General features: G+C 47.2%; 6 protein-coding genes across 6 annotated transcripts; 2 read left to right on the plus strand and 4 right to left on the minus strand.

Moving 5' to 3' along the window:
• Nucleotides 1-95: 95 nt before the first annotated feature.
• Nucleotides 96-593, plus strand: K444DRAFT_509065 (uncharacterized protein; the record flags this gene model as incomplete). The annotated part of the gene is made up of 1 exon (XM_024873417.1): nucleotides 96-593. A coding segment is annotated over one exon (498 nt), but the record flags the coding sequence as incomplete, so codon positions are not given.
• A 5302-nt stretch (nucleotides 594-5895) lies between these two features.
• On the minus strand, nucleotides 5896-6404 carry K444DRAFT_619128 (uncharacterized protein). The gene has a single exon (XM_024881459.1). It carries the CDS (start codon nucleotides 6141-6143, stop codon nucleotides 5931-5933), a length of 213 nt encoding a protein of 70 aa, XP_024730255.1. The 5' UTR covers nucleotides 6144-6404; the 3' UTR covers nucleotides 5896-5930.
• A 301-nt stretch (nucleotides 6405-6705) lies between these two features.
• Nucleotides 6706-9094, plus strand: K444DRAFT_646753 (uncharacterized protein; the record flags this gene model as incomplete). The annotated part of the gene is made up of 9 exons (XM_024885241.1): nucleotides 6706-6850; nucleotides 6906-7132; nucleotides 7238-7519; nucleotides 7559-7579; nucleotides 7628-7744; nucleotides 7787-7810; nucleotides 7970-7999; nucleotides 8036-8091; nucleotides 8218-9094. The coding sequence occupies 9 exons, from the start codon at nucleotides 6706-6708 to the stop codon at nucleotides 9092-9094; spliced, it is 1779 nt and encodes a 592-aa protein (XP_024730256.1).
• A 337-nt stretch (nucleotides 9095-9431) lies between these two features.
• Nucleotides 9432-10873, minus strand: K444DRAFT_599456 (uncharacterized protein). The gene is made up of 2 exons (XM_024878576.1): nucleotides 9728-10873; nucleotides 9432-9665 (listed from the first exon to the last, which is right to left on the minus strand). The coding sequence occupies exon 1, from the start codon at nucleotides 10405-10407 to the stop codon at nucleotides 9871-9873; it is 537 nt and encodes a 178-aa protein (XP_024730257.1). The 5' UTR covers nucleotides 10408-10873; the 3' UTR covers nucleotides 9432-9665; nucleotides 9728-9870.
• Nucleotides 10426-11835, minus strand: K444DRAFT_541702 (HET-domain-containing protein; the record flags this gene model as incomplete). Its single annotated transcript, XM_024875817.1, has 3 exons — nucleotides 10426-11025; nucleotides 11383-11509; nucleotides 11555-11835. The coding sequence occupies 3 exons, from the start codon at nucleotides 11833-11835 to the stop codon at nucleotides 10426-10428; spliced, it is 1008 nt and encodes a 335-aa protein (XP_024730258.1).
• A 1453-nt stretch (nucleotides 11836-13288) lies between these two features.
• Nucleotides 13289-15791, minus strand: K444DRAFT_635390 (P-loop containing nucleoside triphosphate hydrolase protein; the record flags this gene model as incomplete). The annotated part of the gene is made up of 2 exons (XM_024883858.1): nucleotides 13289-13522; nucleotides 13596-15791. The coding sequence occupies 2 exons, from the start codon at nucleotides 15789-15791 to the stop codon at nucleotides 13289-13291; spliced, it is 2430 nt and encodes an 809-aa protein (XP_024730259.1).
• Nucleotides 15792-16101: the final 310 nt, after the last annotated feature.

The following is a 16101-nucleotide window of genomic DNA, read 5'->3' on the forward strand; positions in this document are numbered from 1 at the left end:
GCAGTGATAGCGTCGCTCGTTGCTTGGGAGCTCTCGACTTATTCCGGGCATCCCAACTGCCACCATTATCCAAGTCCTTGGCATACTTCCTGACTCCTTACGTAGACGGAAGAGATCTCAAAGGACCTGTAGTAATATCACATATTTTCCTTCTCATCGGCTGCGCCATCCCCCTCTGGCTCTCCCTCGGCTACCTCCCTCGAACCGGCAGCGGTTATCTCTCCGGTTGGGAGGTCCCACGCAGAGAAGCCAGCATGGTCAGCGGCGTTATCTGTGTAGGTATGGGGGATGTAGCAGCATCATTAATAGGACGGCGATACGGCCGGCACAAATGGATTTGGGGCGGTGGTAAAAGTATTGAAGGCAGCGCAGCGTTTGCTACTGCTGTGGGACTGGCGTTGATACTGGCAAAAGCATGGCTTAGAATTGGGGGTTGGCCGGCTAATAATGAGGATCCTTGGATTTTGACATTTGGGAAAGCCGGCGTTGCGGCGGGGGTGGCAAGCTTGACTGAAGCTGTGCTGACGGGTGGGAATGACAATGTTGTCGTTCCTGTGGTGCTGTGGCCTTGTGTTAAAGGACTAGGAATTTAGATCTGGATCTGGAGAAGTGGCACCTCGATGCATAGGATACTTGTCAAGACAGAAACAAATATCACACATTTTCGAGTGCATCGGAGATCATTTAAGCAAATGCAGACCCTTCCCCTTTTGCAGTTCTCAGCCAGATCCCTTGAAACGTTCTGGCCATAATCAACACCCAGCAATCCAGATGACAAGCCAACAAAGCCCCTTTCCCCTTTCATTGTCAGCCTCGAGGATCGATAATAAAAGGGACAGTAGCTCGGCGGCACTCCGGCTGCCATTCACCGACAATTGCCGTGAACTAGCAAGGAAATCACCACAGCCCTCTAGAATGCAAATTCTCCTTTCAATTGACACGAACGTTGCGGTAAGTCCTCGTTGCCAAGCATGTGATCGCCTCCAGGACCTCTGGAGCAGCTACTGTATAAATGGATACAGCAAAGATCAAGCGAAACAACCAGGGGATAAGAGGAAAACGAAAGAATGAAGTAATAAACAGGAGAAAGGAACCTTGATCAAGAAAGCACATGAACTAGGGGAATTCGATGGCATGGATGTGGCTCCGATCATTTGCAAGCATGGTCGGTACACTACATACGGCACGCCGTATTCCCCGTCAGCAGCTGCTTCTGTTGCAGCGGACTCAGTGTCGAATTCTTCGGCAGACGCTCCCATAGAGAGCTGAAAGCCTAGCAAGCATTCCTCGTCTATCTCCGATATTTGTTCCTTCTTTTTCGACGCCCCTTCACAGCCGACATCGCCTCGCATTCCCTCTGATATTGTATAATTGATTCCAAGTACCATTTGTAGAAATGAGTGTTATCCAACCACTGTATCGACATGTCCACTGGAACTCGGGGTGGATAGATTCTGCTTGGCAGAGGTGGAATAGCTTGGATGGATTTCCTATACATGACTTAGCCGAACAATCTTCAAGAGTGATAACGGACATACTATATGCGGATAGCTTTTCCATGATTTCACCTGCTTATGAACCTCCGTTGCAGGAACAAATATAGGCTTGATGTGCCGTCTGACCTTAAATGCCATCACCCTGCAATCGTTATGGTCCGGATTATCGTAATCAAAGACAATGTATAACTTCTTAGCTGATAAGAAGAGCCCTATGAAGGCGGCTTTGCTGTAATCGGCCTCTGCAAAGTCGATGACGCCTTTCACGATGGGGCTGACTTGGTCAGCGATATCCTTGATGCTCTTGTTCGCATCAATCGAATGGTTTCGCGGTGAACAGAGGATAAGGCACCGTACTTTGCCGCTTAAGTTCGATTGAACGGTAGGTTTCTCCATGACAGAGGCTGTGATTTATTGTTGTGGTGGTAATTAGATACATTTATAGATTGAAGTTGACGTTGGACGTCGCCACCACAAGGCTAAACAGTCTCGTGATCTAAGCAGGGGCCACCCCCCACCAAAATCCTCCATGCCAAAGTTATGCGTCTGATGACTGACTCGATCCCGCCGAATCTTCAGAGTCACTGCTTGTTGGTGGAGTAGCGGTTTGAGGTTTATGATCAAGACAGTAATCCGAAATGCTCGCATCCAGGGTCTCATTGTATGTTATGTTGTCCCCAGTGCAGTTTCCACCACAGCCATTGCTCTGCTCTCGGCCCGGAACATCGCAGCCGCAGCGTTCGTAGTGTTTAGTGAAGGTGAAGCACATCTTGGGAGTTCTCTCTTTTGTAAGTCATGACGTATTCTAGTTAAGCTGACAGCAACGTACCTGATGAGGGGAACTCGCAAAAGGCCTGCAATAAAGTCGAAAGAAGCAGAGCGATGGAGATCGTCGTGGTTGCGTTTTCGGATCTTCTGGTCTGAGGGGATGAGGCTCTTTTGACATACGTGAGCTCTCGCCCTGATATTCAGGTCGGGCATAGTCTTTGCTCGGTTCACGACTTTCTGCCTTAGCCAACCAAATTCTGACACGAGGAAATATCATACCCTCCGCATAGCGAGGCTGCGTTATCCTTAGCAGTTGCAAGCTCACGGGGCCGGCCCTTCACGGACTGTCAACGGAACACCATCCTTTAATTAGGATGCTAGGAGATAGGAAAACTTCCCATATGATGCGGCAAGCATTCAATTCATGGATGTGGATAGCTTATGCAGTTCCCGTATTGACTCTCGATAATTATTGGTAGTTCGAGTAGTTCTCGGGGCTGGGTTGAAGGTAACCGGGCCTGAAGTCACGCCTGGTGAGGCTTGGCGGCAGGTGACGAGCGGCCGGTGGGTAACTCCAGGCCGACATGTCGCGTCCACCATCGCCACCGCGTCTTAGTGTTTTCAGCCAATCATTATATTTGTTATCCAGGATCTGTACTGCAAAGAGGGATCACACCTGGCTCAGATAAACAATGTCCTTTCAATCAAGTTCGCGTCTTGAAAACTCTCTATTTCTCTTTGTCACGTACCTACTCTTCGCAAAGCAATTTTGCCTGACCTTGGTTGGAGTAAACGCTCTCCCCTCTCTATTTGAACCCGTCATCCCACCGAACCCAACGCATTATGGCAGAGTCAAGGAAACATTTGACTATTACCGTTGACGACCGGCCTGCAGTAGTTAGAAGTAAGAGGGGTACTACTGTCGGCACGAGCCTGCCAGCCTCGAAATCTGGATGCATATCAACCCCTCCAGCTATACCCGAAAGATCCAAGAAACGCGTACGATTCTCAGACCCAAGACCAGAAACAGAACTCGAATCCGTATCCACATCTTCCGGGCTTATACCATTTATATGTCGGACAACCCTCTTCTTATCAGCGCCTCTAGCGGGTTACCATATTCCACCCACAACTCTTCGAAATCGCGGCGATTATGGTATACCGATATCTGGGACTATATAGTTTGAGCCGCTGCGACAGATGCTTAATGGTCGGGTTAAAAGGAGGTTGAGGAGACATAGGTTGAGTGAAGAAGTAAATAATATTGAGTTGGAAACCAGGCGGGAAGTGAAACTTTTACGAACGGAGGTCGAACGACTCAAAAGTCAATTAGAGGCCAGATGCGCAGAGATATAAAGTATCAGGGATATGGAAGATCTGGGGGATCAGGAAGAGTCAGGAAATCCAATTATAGAACTTACCGCCAGAGTCCAAGAGCTCGAACTGCAAGTTGCAGGTCTGAAGGCCGAGCTCTACCAAAAGGAGGTTGGATCGGGCATTGAAGTTGCGGATTTGTTCGAGGATGATGGCCGAGTAATCACCAATAGTAATCTCCAGGAGACCCACGTCCATGATAATACGATCAATAGTCTAACTAGGCTCGATACATCTTTCCTATTACCGCCGCCTATGATACCGAATACCCTGTACCTATATTTGTCTACCGTAAATGCTCAAGCTCTATCCTTAATCCCCAATACAGATTCCCTAAATAAGGTATTGAATTGGTACTAGCTTACTAGTCCTTCCAGTACCAGGTTCAATTACTAATATTAGCTTCGCCACTCTCATTTATAATAGTTTACTATGGAAGCCTATGGAATAGCTCACTATGGAAGCTCAGGGAACGCTCACTAATATATATGAGTTATCTGATTTATAATATACTGGAGGAAATCGCCACCTACTAGTGGGTATATAAGAACTATACTTTAGATTCCCTCCTCTCCTTTTTTACTCTTCACTCTCCTATATCTAGTCATTCTACAGATTGTCAAACTCCAATATATCGATTTTCCATCAATAAATCAATTACTTTCTAATATAAGGTCTTAAATATTCAGCTTCAGTTAGAGTTGGAATTGAAAGAAATTGGGCTCGCTAACCACATACCAAGGACTGCTCAGTTATCCATTATTAGACCGAGAAAGGAGAAAGTGGATATGGAAACTCATGTCGTTGGAGTCAGGGAGCATAGATAAGGGACCAGGTGGATATCGATACTCGTACCCTTCTCTATCCCTAATGCCTTGGATTAAAGTGTAGAGAAATGGCCTGTATTAAGATCTGGTGACAAAGAAGGAGGATGCTATAAAGAGGAAGATAATAAGGGTACAAGTATGGATAGTAAATTTTTGAGGCGATAAGGGTGGAATAAACTTCTTTAAGGGGAAGTCTGTTTGGCCCTGGAGGTTATAGGAGTTTGTTTTCGGGGGTCTTAATAGATAATATATACGAGCAAGGACAAGTATTATTATCTCGTTCCTTGTTACTGCTCTGACCATTTGCGGAGGACCACAGAGCAGGATGGGAATAGAGCGGTTGGATATCTGCTATTTCTTGCTTGTAATAATATAAAGTCTCCTCCTGTCTTATCCCTCCTACTATACGGCATTCCTCTAGCCTCGATTAATAAAGCTATTACTACCGATAATAATGTCTCCTCTGTACTAGGTAGGAGACCAGAAAGCGCTTGGTTTAATAATCGCCATTATCTTCAAATTCTGGCTCCGAGTCAGAGATGACAACAAACTCGAGAGGCTGGGCAGAAATCGACAGAGATAACTTTCCAGCCGATGCTCGAACTAGCTTTCTAGGATATTGGCTCTATACTCTATCTCTCGTATCTTGTGCCAGCCCTCTCTTCAAGGCATTACGAGGCCTCGCAATACTAGCTACGACCCGTGATCCGGATCCAGTCATTATTTGCCCCTGTTTCTTAGCAGTCCCAGTAGCTATTGGTACTTCATCATATATACCCGCAATACCTTTTATACTCTAAATGCTATAGCTACTTTCCTTTGCAGAAGGAGCAGCCCTTTGGGTATTGAGATGTGTGTTTACCGAGAGAGGCTCGTCTCGCAGGACTTGGGCTGTGTTCGTATGATTTGGTACTCGAGCTTTTTCGAGGGAAAGTGGTTGAGATGAAGTTGCGGAGTGAGGGCGACACTGGCCAGCAATCGCGCCCGGTGGCTTTGGGGTTCCGATTGCGTTGGGCTTCGATCGTGAATGTGCATTGCCTCCTTGGATAGGAGAGGCACCATTTTCGTCGTCGACGGTATCTGTCTCTTAATACCCAAGCCGGTTCGCCTTGGCAAGTAGCTTCACTAGTTCTCTTGCGCTGATTGTTTGTGTTGAAATTGGTACACTACCATAGCTAGCTTACCAGTCCTTCCAGCACCAGGTTTAACCACTAATTTAGGGTTCTCCACTCTCATTTGTCATGCGTCACTCGCCGAGCTTACGAAGCTTACTAGTATATCGTCATTTTGATTACCTTTGATTTATCAGCTGATTGATAATGTATCGGAGAAAGCGGGCTCGGCATTACCGGTATTGCCGAAGGGTAATAGGAATAAATCCCTTACTTTGGACATTTTTCCTCTGTTTCCAGAACTCACTTCTGTATCTAGTCATTCTGCAGTCTGTCAACCATCAATAAATCGATTACTTTCCAATAGTTTGGAGTCGCACCTCGAGGGCGAGATCAAGAAACTGCTCGCTTGCAGACTCGAGTATCTCCTTGCCATAAGCCTCTAGGATTGCGCGTACGAGGAGTGAGCCGGTCGTAGCCTTCCCGATCGAGGGAGCAGTGACAGCGTCGCTCTTTGCTTGGGAGCTCGGGTCGGGGGCGATGGAACTAGGTGCGGAAGACATCATGATACCTTATGGGGGTATGGTTGCTCGTGCAAAAGTATTGTCTGCGGCGTAGAAGAGCTCGGGAAATATACATACGAAGATGAGCAGAACTGCCATGTTTGCTTACTTTGAAGCGTTAATATGATATGCGTGTTGGGCTGCATTTGCGTGGTGAATGATCGTTTTTAATGGTGAGCCGGAGATAGCCTTCTCTGTTCTAGACTAAGCGAGGTACAAGAATCACTATATATCTAGGGCTTTTAACAATTATGTTACAAGGTGATATTTTATTTCGAATAGGTTCAAACCGACCATCTCATCTCACTGCGACATATGTAGCTTGTATTGGTCTGGAATTAAACCGTCGTTAAGTCAATGGCGATATATGGGGGAGCGGCCTTTCAGGTTCCCACGACCAAAGCCCACTGAATCGGTTATCATGGATTCACGCGGGAGTAGCGGTGGCTGGTGGCTTGGTGGCGGTGGCTGGCGGGCGGAAAATTCCGTATGTCACGAAACACGACTTTTCACAACTATCCCTCGCAGTGCAAGAATATTATAATCGCAGATGGAGCTTGTTACCATGACGGATCAGGCCCAGTCAGAGATCCTTGAGAATAATCCTATTGGAAAAGGTCTCGATGCCTTTCGCACCTCTTTCAATTCAATTTGTGAAGATACAAGCATTTCCTGTACTCCGGATACGCTCGGTCAGCTTACGCAAGAAGGTACGACAGTCTGGCGTTTGTTTGAGTACCTCCTTCCTGTCTAATTCACATACAGATATCCAGACTCTCACTATCGGTCTCCTCTCCGCTCTACTAAATCTCCCTGCGACTCGTTTCCTACGGTCAAAGACAAGTCATGGCACCCTTAGTAGCGATCTCCTGAAACTCATTTCCGCTATTACCTCCGATAACTTCCACTTCGACCGTATTAAACCTCTCTTGACTGCGGCCCTTACCGATAATTGGGACGATGTACTCATCTGGGATCAAGTCTATAACGCCGTTACCGAATCCACCCCGCCTCCCTAACTCATACCATCTTCCTTTCAACAAACTCCATGGCTGCGTAATACGAATAGCTTCGCGAATTCGTCTGAACATCGGAAGTACGTGAATATTGTGCTAAAGGAGAAGCTCGGTCCTATGTATGTCGGGCTCTGCAACTTCCACGAGACATTTCTTGGAGGCGTGGCAGATCTTAAAACGGTATCCAAGGCCGTCTTCAAGAAGTGCAGAGAAGGCAGAAATCCATTCTATTACAAAGGATGGAGTGGATGGCCGGAAGACGCAAATCAGGATGATGTCTTGGACTGGTTTGCGGACTTGTATGGGCAACTGGCGGAGTTTGCAGGGGATTATAGGCCAAAGGCGACCAGACGAAGGCCACTGGTATAGCCCAATAAGCCGGTTCAAGGTTCCACGGCAGAGCGCAAGCTGGATATTGGCTTCGTTAGTAACTCTCAGGCTAGGAAAGACTCTCGATGCCACTGGTCGTAGATCCTTATACCCGGAGAACTAAAGAGCAACCCGTCTGTGGATATAGCTTCGAAGGCATGGCTTGACCTTGGGAGGTATGCAAGAGAGGTGCTTGCTGCTCAAGATACCCGTCGCTTCGTCTTGGGCTTTACTATCTGCGGATCTCTTATGAGGATATAGGAGTTTGACCGGCTCGGGGGAATCGTATCCAAATAATTCGATATTAATGAAGATAGCCTGCAATTTGTGTCTATAATCCTTGCGTTTCTCTGGATAAATAAGAAATAACTTGGGTTCGATCCTATAGTTATTATAGAAAATGGCCAGTAGTTTATTGAGATTTAACGTAATAGTCCTACGGAGCGGCTTATTATCGACGGGTTAATGATGCGGGTGCGTTGCATATCCGGCCGGGCAATGACTTGCTAGAAGGCATATTGCGAGGGAGACCTGCAGATACCGCTTATTATCAAGGACTTCTGGTAGTATATAGAGCGTAAGGAAGAAGGAGAGCTGCTCCGAGAGGCGACTAAAAAGGGCGTTATTAACGTGGCCTGATACTATTACTATGAGATTGTCCGGGTCCTCGGTACGGATGACGATGTTCGAAGCAATATTCGGAAGGAACTGGATATTATAAAGGCGGAAAACTACCGGCCGGAATATTCGATAATATCCTCAAGCGCGAGTATAGCTGGTATACGGAAAGGTCGCAGTAGTAGTACCGCTGGCTTGAAGCGGTTATCCAGTCAGACTGGTACATCTTTGCCGCCTAGCAAGCGGTCCTGTTCGATATCTCCGACGAAGGCCGTTAGTAATGCTCTACCAAATCGAGTGTATCGGCGTATTATCCTTCGTGATTATGGGAAGCCGATCTATAAGGCCGGCTCCCGAGCAGCTCTACTTGCCGCACTAGAGGGCTGTATTAAAGGCTACGAGTCCTTGCGTAAAGCCGGCTTCCTTTACAGAGACATCTCAATTAATAACCTCATAATAAATGAAGACAAAGAGAACCCTTCCTGGCCTTCGTTCTTGATTGACCTCGACCTTGGGATCAAAGAAATACGGAGGGAGGCTTCCGGTGCTAGAGGCAAGACTGGTACGAGGGCTTTTATAGCCATCAGGGCCCTCCTTGGCAAGCAGTATTTATTCATGCATGACCTCGAGTCAATATTCTGGGTGCTTTTCTGGATCTGTATTTACTATGATGGACCAAATCAGGAAAGGGTTATTCTACAATTCGACAAGTGGAACTACGTAGACATGGAAGAGTTGGCCAAACTGAAATTAGGTACTGTGGCGAAGGAGGCAATTTTCATGAAGACAATTACCGATAATTTCACTTCTTATTTTGAGCCGCTTATTCCATGGGTGAACAGGCTGTGGAAGATTGTCTTCCCGAGAGACAGGCCGTACGAACAGGAAGACGAAGGGCTCTACCCTCGAATGAAAGGGATTCTCCGGGAGGCATGCGAGGACTTGACTTGATAGACAAGCGTAATAAAAGGGATACTGAGTCCGCGTATCAAGAGCCCGCTATCATGACCTAGTAGGAGATCGAAAGCACTGAGCTTGAGGCGGTGTATAGGGTCGAAGCTCGACCAGAGGGTTACTATATTATATTCATAGATATTACCATGCTAATTCTTGATGGATTCGGTGCTACGAGACAGATTCGTGCCATCGAGGAGAAGAGAAAAAAGAGTGCTATGTCTATGGGGCTTGGTGGGAGAAACCTGGGTGTAGATGTTTCACAATGTATTCATAAGAAAAATGTACACGGCATTGCAAAGGGATACATCAAAATGATATCATGATCTATATTGTCTAGGTCCTTAAAATTTTGGTAGAATAAGTACGTGTCCATCCCAAGATCTTCCAATATTATTCCACAGGACTTTCTAAGCGACGCCCATATTCAAGGGGAATGTGCTGTGTTTCTCCCATTCAACATTCTTCTTCCCTTATTCATCCAATTACGAATTTTTCCAGAGAAAGTAACCCGGTCTTTAGCCCTTCTATAAGACGCCCTTGCATAATTTCAAAATCAGTTACACCACTTTTAACCTTAACATTAGCTGGGCTTGAGCATATAAGAATAGTTTAATGTTAAAGACTCACCTCAAACCCACAAAACGCCACGAGTTCTCTCGCCGGCGCAAGATACACGGTACACCAAGCCCCAGCAGCCTACAGATATGATCATTTATATAGATAGCCGCGTCTGTGACACCATATAATCCCATCTTCGCTATTTGGAAGCATTACGGATTCACATGAGGTAGTGGAAAGCTGCCTTCAATGCCAACCTTTTCAGCGCTAACCCAAGCTTGAGATTGAGTAGGATTGTGACCCAAGAAAGAATTCCAGACTTCCTCAAGTTTAGATTCTTCTGTTTCGTCAGGCGGGAGCCAACATATGCGCTTGCCATACCTTACAGCACGGTCCGCCTTGAAGTTTGGTATGATGTTCACGAATCGTATTTCGATTCTTTGAATCGTGTCCACTCGAAATCCCGTGACGGTAATAGTTTTCGCCTTTAGGTCAAACTTGCAATAGCTTTGGGAGTCCCCAGTAAAGGTGAATGTTCCTGAGAGCTCTCGTGAAACCTCAGTCTTATCTGACCATATCGGTGCGTATCGCATGCTGCGGAATATTAACAAATAATTTATAGGAATAGTAAAGTCTGGAGCCCAGGAAAGCAAGTCGAACCCTCTCTTCTGATCAATAGAGCGATTTACCTCGATTAAACCAAGAAAGTTGAGATTTTCTTCTCCGTATATCAATTCCGCGGTGCGCATATAAAGGTCACACTCCGTCTAATTATACCTGACTTCTAGCTGCGGGGTGACTCCAAATCCGCGAAGAAGCCCTAAGATTCCATAAACTTTGTCTAGTGGCTTGGTGGCTTCGTAGTTTCTTCCGACATATAGAAGTGCAGACAAAACGCACTTCTCTAGCGAGCTGGTCCCGGTCGGATCTTGACCAAACTTCATTCTAGTTTTGATTATCTTTAAGCATTTGAGTAAGCCAATACCTTGTAGGGCTGCATGGAAATGGCGAAACTCTCCTGTGACAAGGGTTGCCTCGGAAAGTTCGTCGGTAGAACTATCCATTAACACAGGCGTCGCCTTACAGAGTCGAACCCAACTCACGTACCAACGGCCACAGACAAGAATCGCGTCCCTTGCCAGGACAATCTCTTGTATAATCCACATTCGTGTCCACCAGGGCCGTGCAAAGAAATGACCTAATGCAACCCAGAAGCTTTTGAATTTCTCGTTATGGGCCAACTGGCGGATTGCAGCCTTTGCATCGTCCGACCACCAGTCCCAGAGATTGGAAAGTCCATAGAGTAGTCGAAGTGCTGGAACGGTGTATTCGTCTTCTTCACCGAGCCAGGCAATGACGGTTGAAGCCTTCGTGTATATTGGAAAGTGATCGATTTATTGATGGAAAATCGATATATTGGAGGTTGACAATCTGTAGAATGACTAGATACAGGAGAGTGAAGTGTAAAAACAGAGGAAAAGTGTCTAAAGTAAGGGATTTATTCCCATTACCCTTCGGCGATACCGGTGATGCCGAGCCCGCTTTCTCCGATACATTATCAATCAGCTGATAAATCAAAAGTAATCAAAATGACGATATACTAGTAAGCTTGGTAAGCTCAGCGAGTGACGCATGACAAATGAGAGTGGAGAACCCTAAATTAGTGGTTGAACCTGGTGCTGGAAGGACTGGTGAGCTAGCTATGGTAGCGTACCAATTTCAACAGTGTAGATTTCATACATCAGCGAGACTTGTTGGCTCCGTTCCTCAATATTGCCCTGATCAATACAGACTGCATCCATCCAAAGATATGTCGGAAAGGTAAACTGCTCATGAACTGCCTGCTGGATACTGATAAGATTTTCTCGACAGACGCAGCTAAGATCGCAGCATGACAGTTGGTTTTCCCGAAGCTGCTTAAGTGCTGTAGCTAGATTGGGGCGGATTAAAAGCTGCTTGCGATGAATCCCATCAATCCCTTTAATCCAGAGCCTGGACTGCGGGAATTCATCGCCCCAAACATAGGACAAGGCTTTGTATTCCAGGTTTGCGTCATCCAGAGATACCTTGTCCAGGGAACAAATGAGGGGAGAGCCTGGTGGCCCCGGCCATAATCGGAGTAATCGCACCGTCCGAGGCGAGAGAGAATCATAGGTGTACTGAAGATTGGACGCCATGATGGGCAGCGATGGTTTAGGTTATATGAAGCTCAATGAGGACTGCTCAAGCAAAGTCAAATTTCAGACCGAGATGTTAAGTTGAGAAAGCACAAGGCTGTGACGAAGGGATTAAACGGCGGGTGCGCTTACGTGTGGCGCCACAGAAAAGCAAAAGTGAAAGCGAGTCAACGGCGCAATAAGCAGAAACTGGCATATTCGTTCGTCATTGTTTATTGATAGCTGCTGGCTGACTTCCCGGCGTCGATTTCGATTCCTAACGATCCTAGGCGGTAACCTTTATCGATAACGAATCGGTAGAATCGATTACCGAACCAATCATTTCCTTTTTTTTTAATCTAATTTATAATTTATATAAGTTATAAGCTTAAATTCTTCAATCATTTACGTTCCTTCTAGGGGGGAGAATCCCAGACTGGCGCAATGGCCCTCTTGGTTTCTTAGGCCAGGTTGTCTCTTTGTCAGACCTCGAACCACGAGTAGCTTTCCACTCTCTAGCCACATTTATTGATAAAGTCGATATATGTTCGCCGTTGGCCTCATGTACCCTGCTGATATTTGTTTTAATGGAGAGCCTTAGGCCTCTACCCCTCCGGGGACCACTGCGACATATCTATGCTTATACGCTTCCTTCGAATAGTCTCGGAAGTCAACTTAGCAGGATTGGCTGGTACTTCCAAGAGTTGTAATCTCCTATGAATATTCTACTGGGAGCCTTGCAGTCTCCCATCAGCCCCACACCTCCCAGGAATTTCTTTTGGGCATGTGCAAACGTGACTGGATAGCACTTGATATGACACAATCCAAGGTGCACGAGGCCAACAAGGCTTCACAATCCCCACCTGCGGCTGATTGCGGAGCGGCCCGCAAGTTCGCCGGGCGGCTGGAACATCCAGTAGCTCCACTTAAGCCGTGAAGGCTCTAAATACAGGCGAAGGTTTGGCTGCCTGGCGATAGCCTTTCACGCCACGTGTCATGAAAACTTTGCACAAGCGCCGATCAATTTGAAAGTAAGGCTTTCTTGCAGATTTCGTAACCAGATATGCGACCGCAATACCTGACTGTGATTAGAAGGAGGTTCGTAAGGATTCATTTTTAGGAACTTCAGACATGCACATAACCAGCCCCATGATTACAAAGCGATGATGAAAGGAAGAAGATGTTGTCGTGGTTGTTGAAATGCCTCGCCATGATTGAAGCCCCAAATGAAACTGGGCTCTTTACAGCGATGACGGCGATGGTATGAAGAGAAATCCAATCCTGAATCGAGCGATCGACGTATAGACACGAATGAAGCTTAATAGGATATGTGTAGTGAACAGCAATAATAACGAAGGACAAGAACAAGGAGTGAAGAAGGATACGAAAAAGGAAGTAGCCGCAACGATAGAAGCATGAAAATCCTTGAGCTCTTTCCCGCTACTCAAACCTTCTCCTGCCCGCCATTGCTAAGCTATTTTAGGCCTTCTTCCAATATCTTCAAGATCCGTCTCAGAGTATTCAAATTCCGCTTATCCTCTTCGCGCTGTTTGGCTTCGCCTTCTTCTTCCGCGGCTATCTCGTTGATTGTCTCCTGGTTTGCGTCTAGCATGCCTTCTTGGCTGAAAATGGCATTCGGAAGCTGTCGCAGAATGCCGCTCTCGACGACGAGGGAGTTAACGTAGCCAACAAAGGCAACCATGGTGGTCTAGGAAATTGATCCTTCGTCAGGACTTGGGCTGACCATAAGGCTAGGGCGAGCACAAGAAGGTAAGACTTACCTTATAATATGTCTCCACTATTCCAACAACGCGAGCAGCGTCAAGGTGCTGGACTTCCGCGGGATACAGCTTGTCGACTTCCCTACGAACCGCCTGTTCATTTGGATCTTTGCCGGCGGTCGAAAAAGCCTGCTTTACGATGCCGAAGGTTTTGCTGATGATCAGATCCTTGATGCGGTTCTCGACTGAGAGGTGGCCAACCGGCGAACATATCAAGATGTTCAGGGCATCACGAATTTTCACGACCAATTCGTCGCGCCGCTCTAGGAGGAGATCATCCCACCCGAAGGTATCCAGCCGCCCGGCAAGGTCTCTGGCCTGCTCCTGCACGGTAAAGACGTCACCAAAGCTATCAAAGAATCCCGTATTTCCCAAGCTACGGCAGTCGAGGAGGTCCTTCAGGGTGCGGTTGGCTTTCTTCTGCAACTTCTCGAGATTCGGTTTGACGATCTTGTTCCGTAAGGACCGGAGAACTTTCTGGTCCACACAAACGTCTTTGAGGACCAGGTTGATGAATGTTTCTGTTGCCTCCCAGACAGCACGGATGTGTTGAGTAGCTATTGTCTCCCAACGTGCTGACTGATGCAGGAAGAGGTCACGGTATACGGTCGAGCTTGCCTCCCCAATGGGCTCTCTCGCCCGATTGCGCTTAATGATGTCCACCACCTTCTTTTCGTAATCTTTTGGGTCAATGGATTTGGGTTCGGTGTGTGTGTAGTACTTAATCATGGCTTCCTGCGGTGGGAAGCGATCGGCTTGGTTGGCGGGTTCGTCCCCCGAATCATTGGCCGAGCTCTGCTCATCGTTCACAGCGTTTACCGTACAAATAGCACGGCTGATGATTTCTGCCTTACCGAACCGACGCATGGCCATGGCAAATTCCATATTTAACCCTCGGACATTGCTGCAAAGCTTCGTTTTCTGGCCGTCCGGGTCATCAGGACCTTCCGTTGGAACCGGAAAGAAACCTTTGCATTCTCGACAGGAATAGCCAACAGAGTGAGATTCTTTGCAGGGCTCATTTTCGTACGTCCCTTGAACGGCTTCTCTAGTCCGCTGCTGAAACTTTCCGGCCATATTGATCAAGTACCGTCGGCGTTGGGAGTCATCGGCCCGCGATTCGTTGGAGGCCTTAACACGGTCATCGATGTCCGCAATTTTCTCCTTCATCTGGAGAATGATACGTGGAAGCGCATCCCGTGTACAGGTCCAGATGGCGTTTTTGAGAGTGAACCTGAGATTTCTGATGCCTTTCCGTTCCTCTGGCACCCGCTGCCAAGCCAAATCGTTGAAATACTCTTCTTCTTTGTGGTCTCTGTCGTCCAGGGACTCGGATTTCTCCCTCTCATCCTTGTTCTGATTTCGAACCACATGCCAACTGTGCTTCAACTTTAGTGCGTCAAGCCCGTTGTTGATAACTTCCTGCATTTCTTCAAATAGGTCGCCAGCTTGGTCTGGGTGGGTCATAACACCGATCGCTCGATCACGAAGTCCCTTGTCATCATTCAAAACATTTTGAAATGTTCTCACCACGGTCTGGTTGGCAACATCCGTTTTAGCGCTGATGATAAGTAGAACCACGTTTTTTTTCTGCCTGACCTGTTTCTCAACCAAATTTGCAACTATTTCGCGGCTCCTCTTGTTTTGGTTTGGGCTCTCAGCCTGGAAGAGCCCTGGCAGGTCCATCAAGCTCAGGATAGGTAAATGTGGCCCATGTTTCTCGATGATGAGAACGTCTTCTGTATACTGTCTGGCATTCTGCTGCTTGTTTGTTGTGGAACTGTGTGACTTTTTCGAATCCGTCCTAGTAGATACTCCAAGCGCAGTCGTCGCTTCTTCCACCAGATTAGCCAATCCATCCCAGGAGGACAATTCACGGCTGAATTCTTGTATTTTGGCTTCCTCTCCAGCACTCCGTTTGATGTCCTTGCTTGGTTCGATTTTAACTTTCAGCAGCGTCTCGTTGGATCTCCTGAGGATCAGCTTTATTGGGAATCTGGTGCAAGTCCGCTCAGACACCGGGAAATGGGACCGGACAAGTGCTTCCAGGACAGAACTCTTGCCGTTACTCTGGTCACCGACCACAATCAGCTGGGGAATCTCGATATCATGCGCAACATCGAGAGTTGCCAGTTGTTCTAGAGCGTCAAACAACTCGACTTGCCGGGGGTCGACGAGGTCTGGCGTTTTATCCATTTTGATTGAAGTTGTGTCGACTGTGTCCTGTTGGCGTCAGGTCAACTCGGCGGTACTGCTGTCTGATGGTCTATGTTGAGAATCAGAAGCTAGAAAAAAGCCGAACAAGCAAAATATGCTGTCAATTGCTGTGTGGAATGAACTTGTCGTTGTGGCCCGCCCAGTTCCCGAGAGGAATCGGCTCTATTTATGCCCAAAACAAGATAGATGCCTGGACCGTAGCACGTCAGGCTGGATCCGCCGGACTCACACTCGGAGTGTTGGGCATGCTCAACTCGGGACGAAGTGTTGGCATCTCATGCACGAGGTA

This window comes from Hyaloscypha bicolor (genome assembly GCF_002865645.1).
Source record: "Hyaloscypha bicolor E unplaced genomic scaffold K444scaffold_153, whole genome shotgun sequence".
Classification (NCBI taxonomy): domain Eukaryota; kingdom Fungi; phylum Ascomycota; class Leotiomycetes; order Helotiales; family Hyaloscyphaceae; genus Hyaloscypha; species Hyaloscypha bicolor.

What these genes read in the sequence shown, in the direction of transcription:
- K444DRAFT_599456 (XM_024878576.1), bottom strand. Translation starts at nt 10,407, where the DNA reads ATGCGCACCGCGGAATTGATATACGGAGAAGAAAATCTCAACTTTCTT.
- K444DRAFT_619128 (XM_024881459.1), bottom strand. Translation starts at nt 6,143, where the DNA reads ATGATGTCTTCCGCACCTAGTTCCATCGCCCCCGACCCGAGCTCCCAA.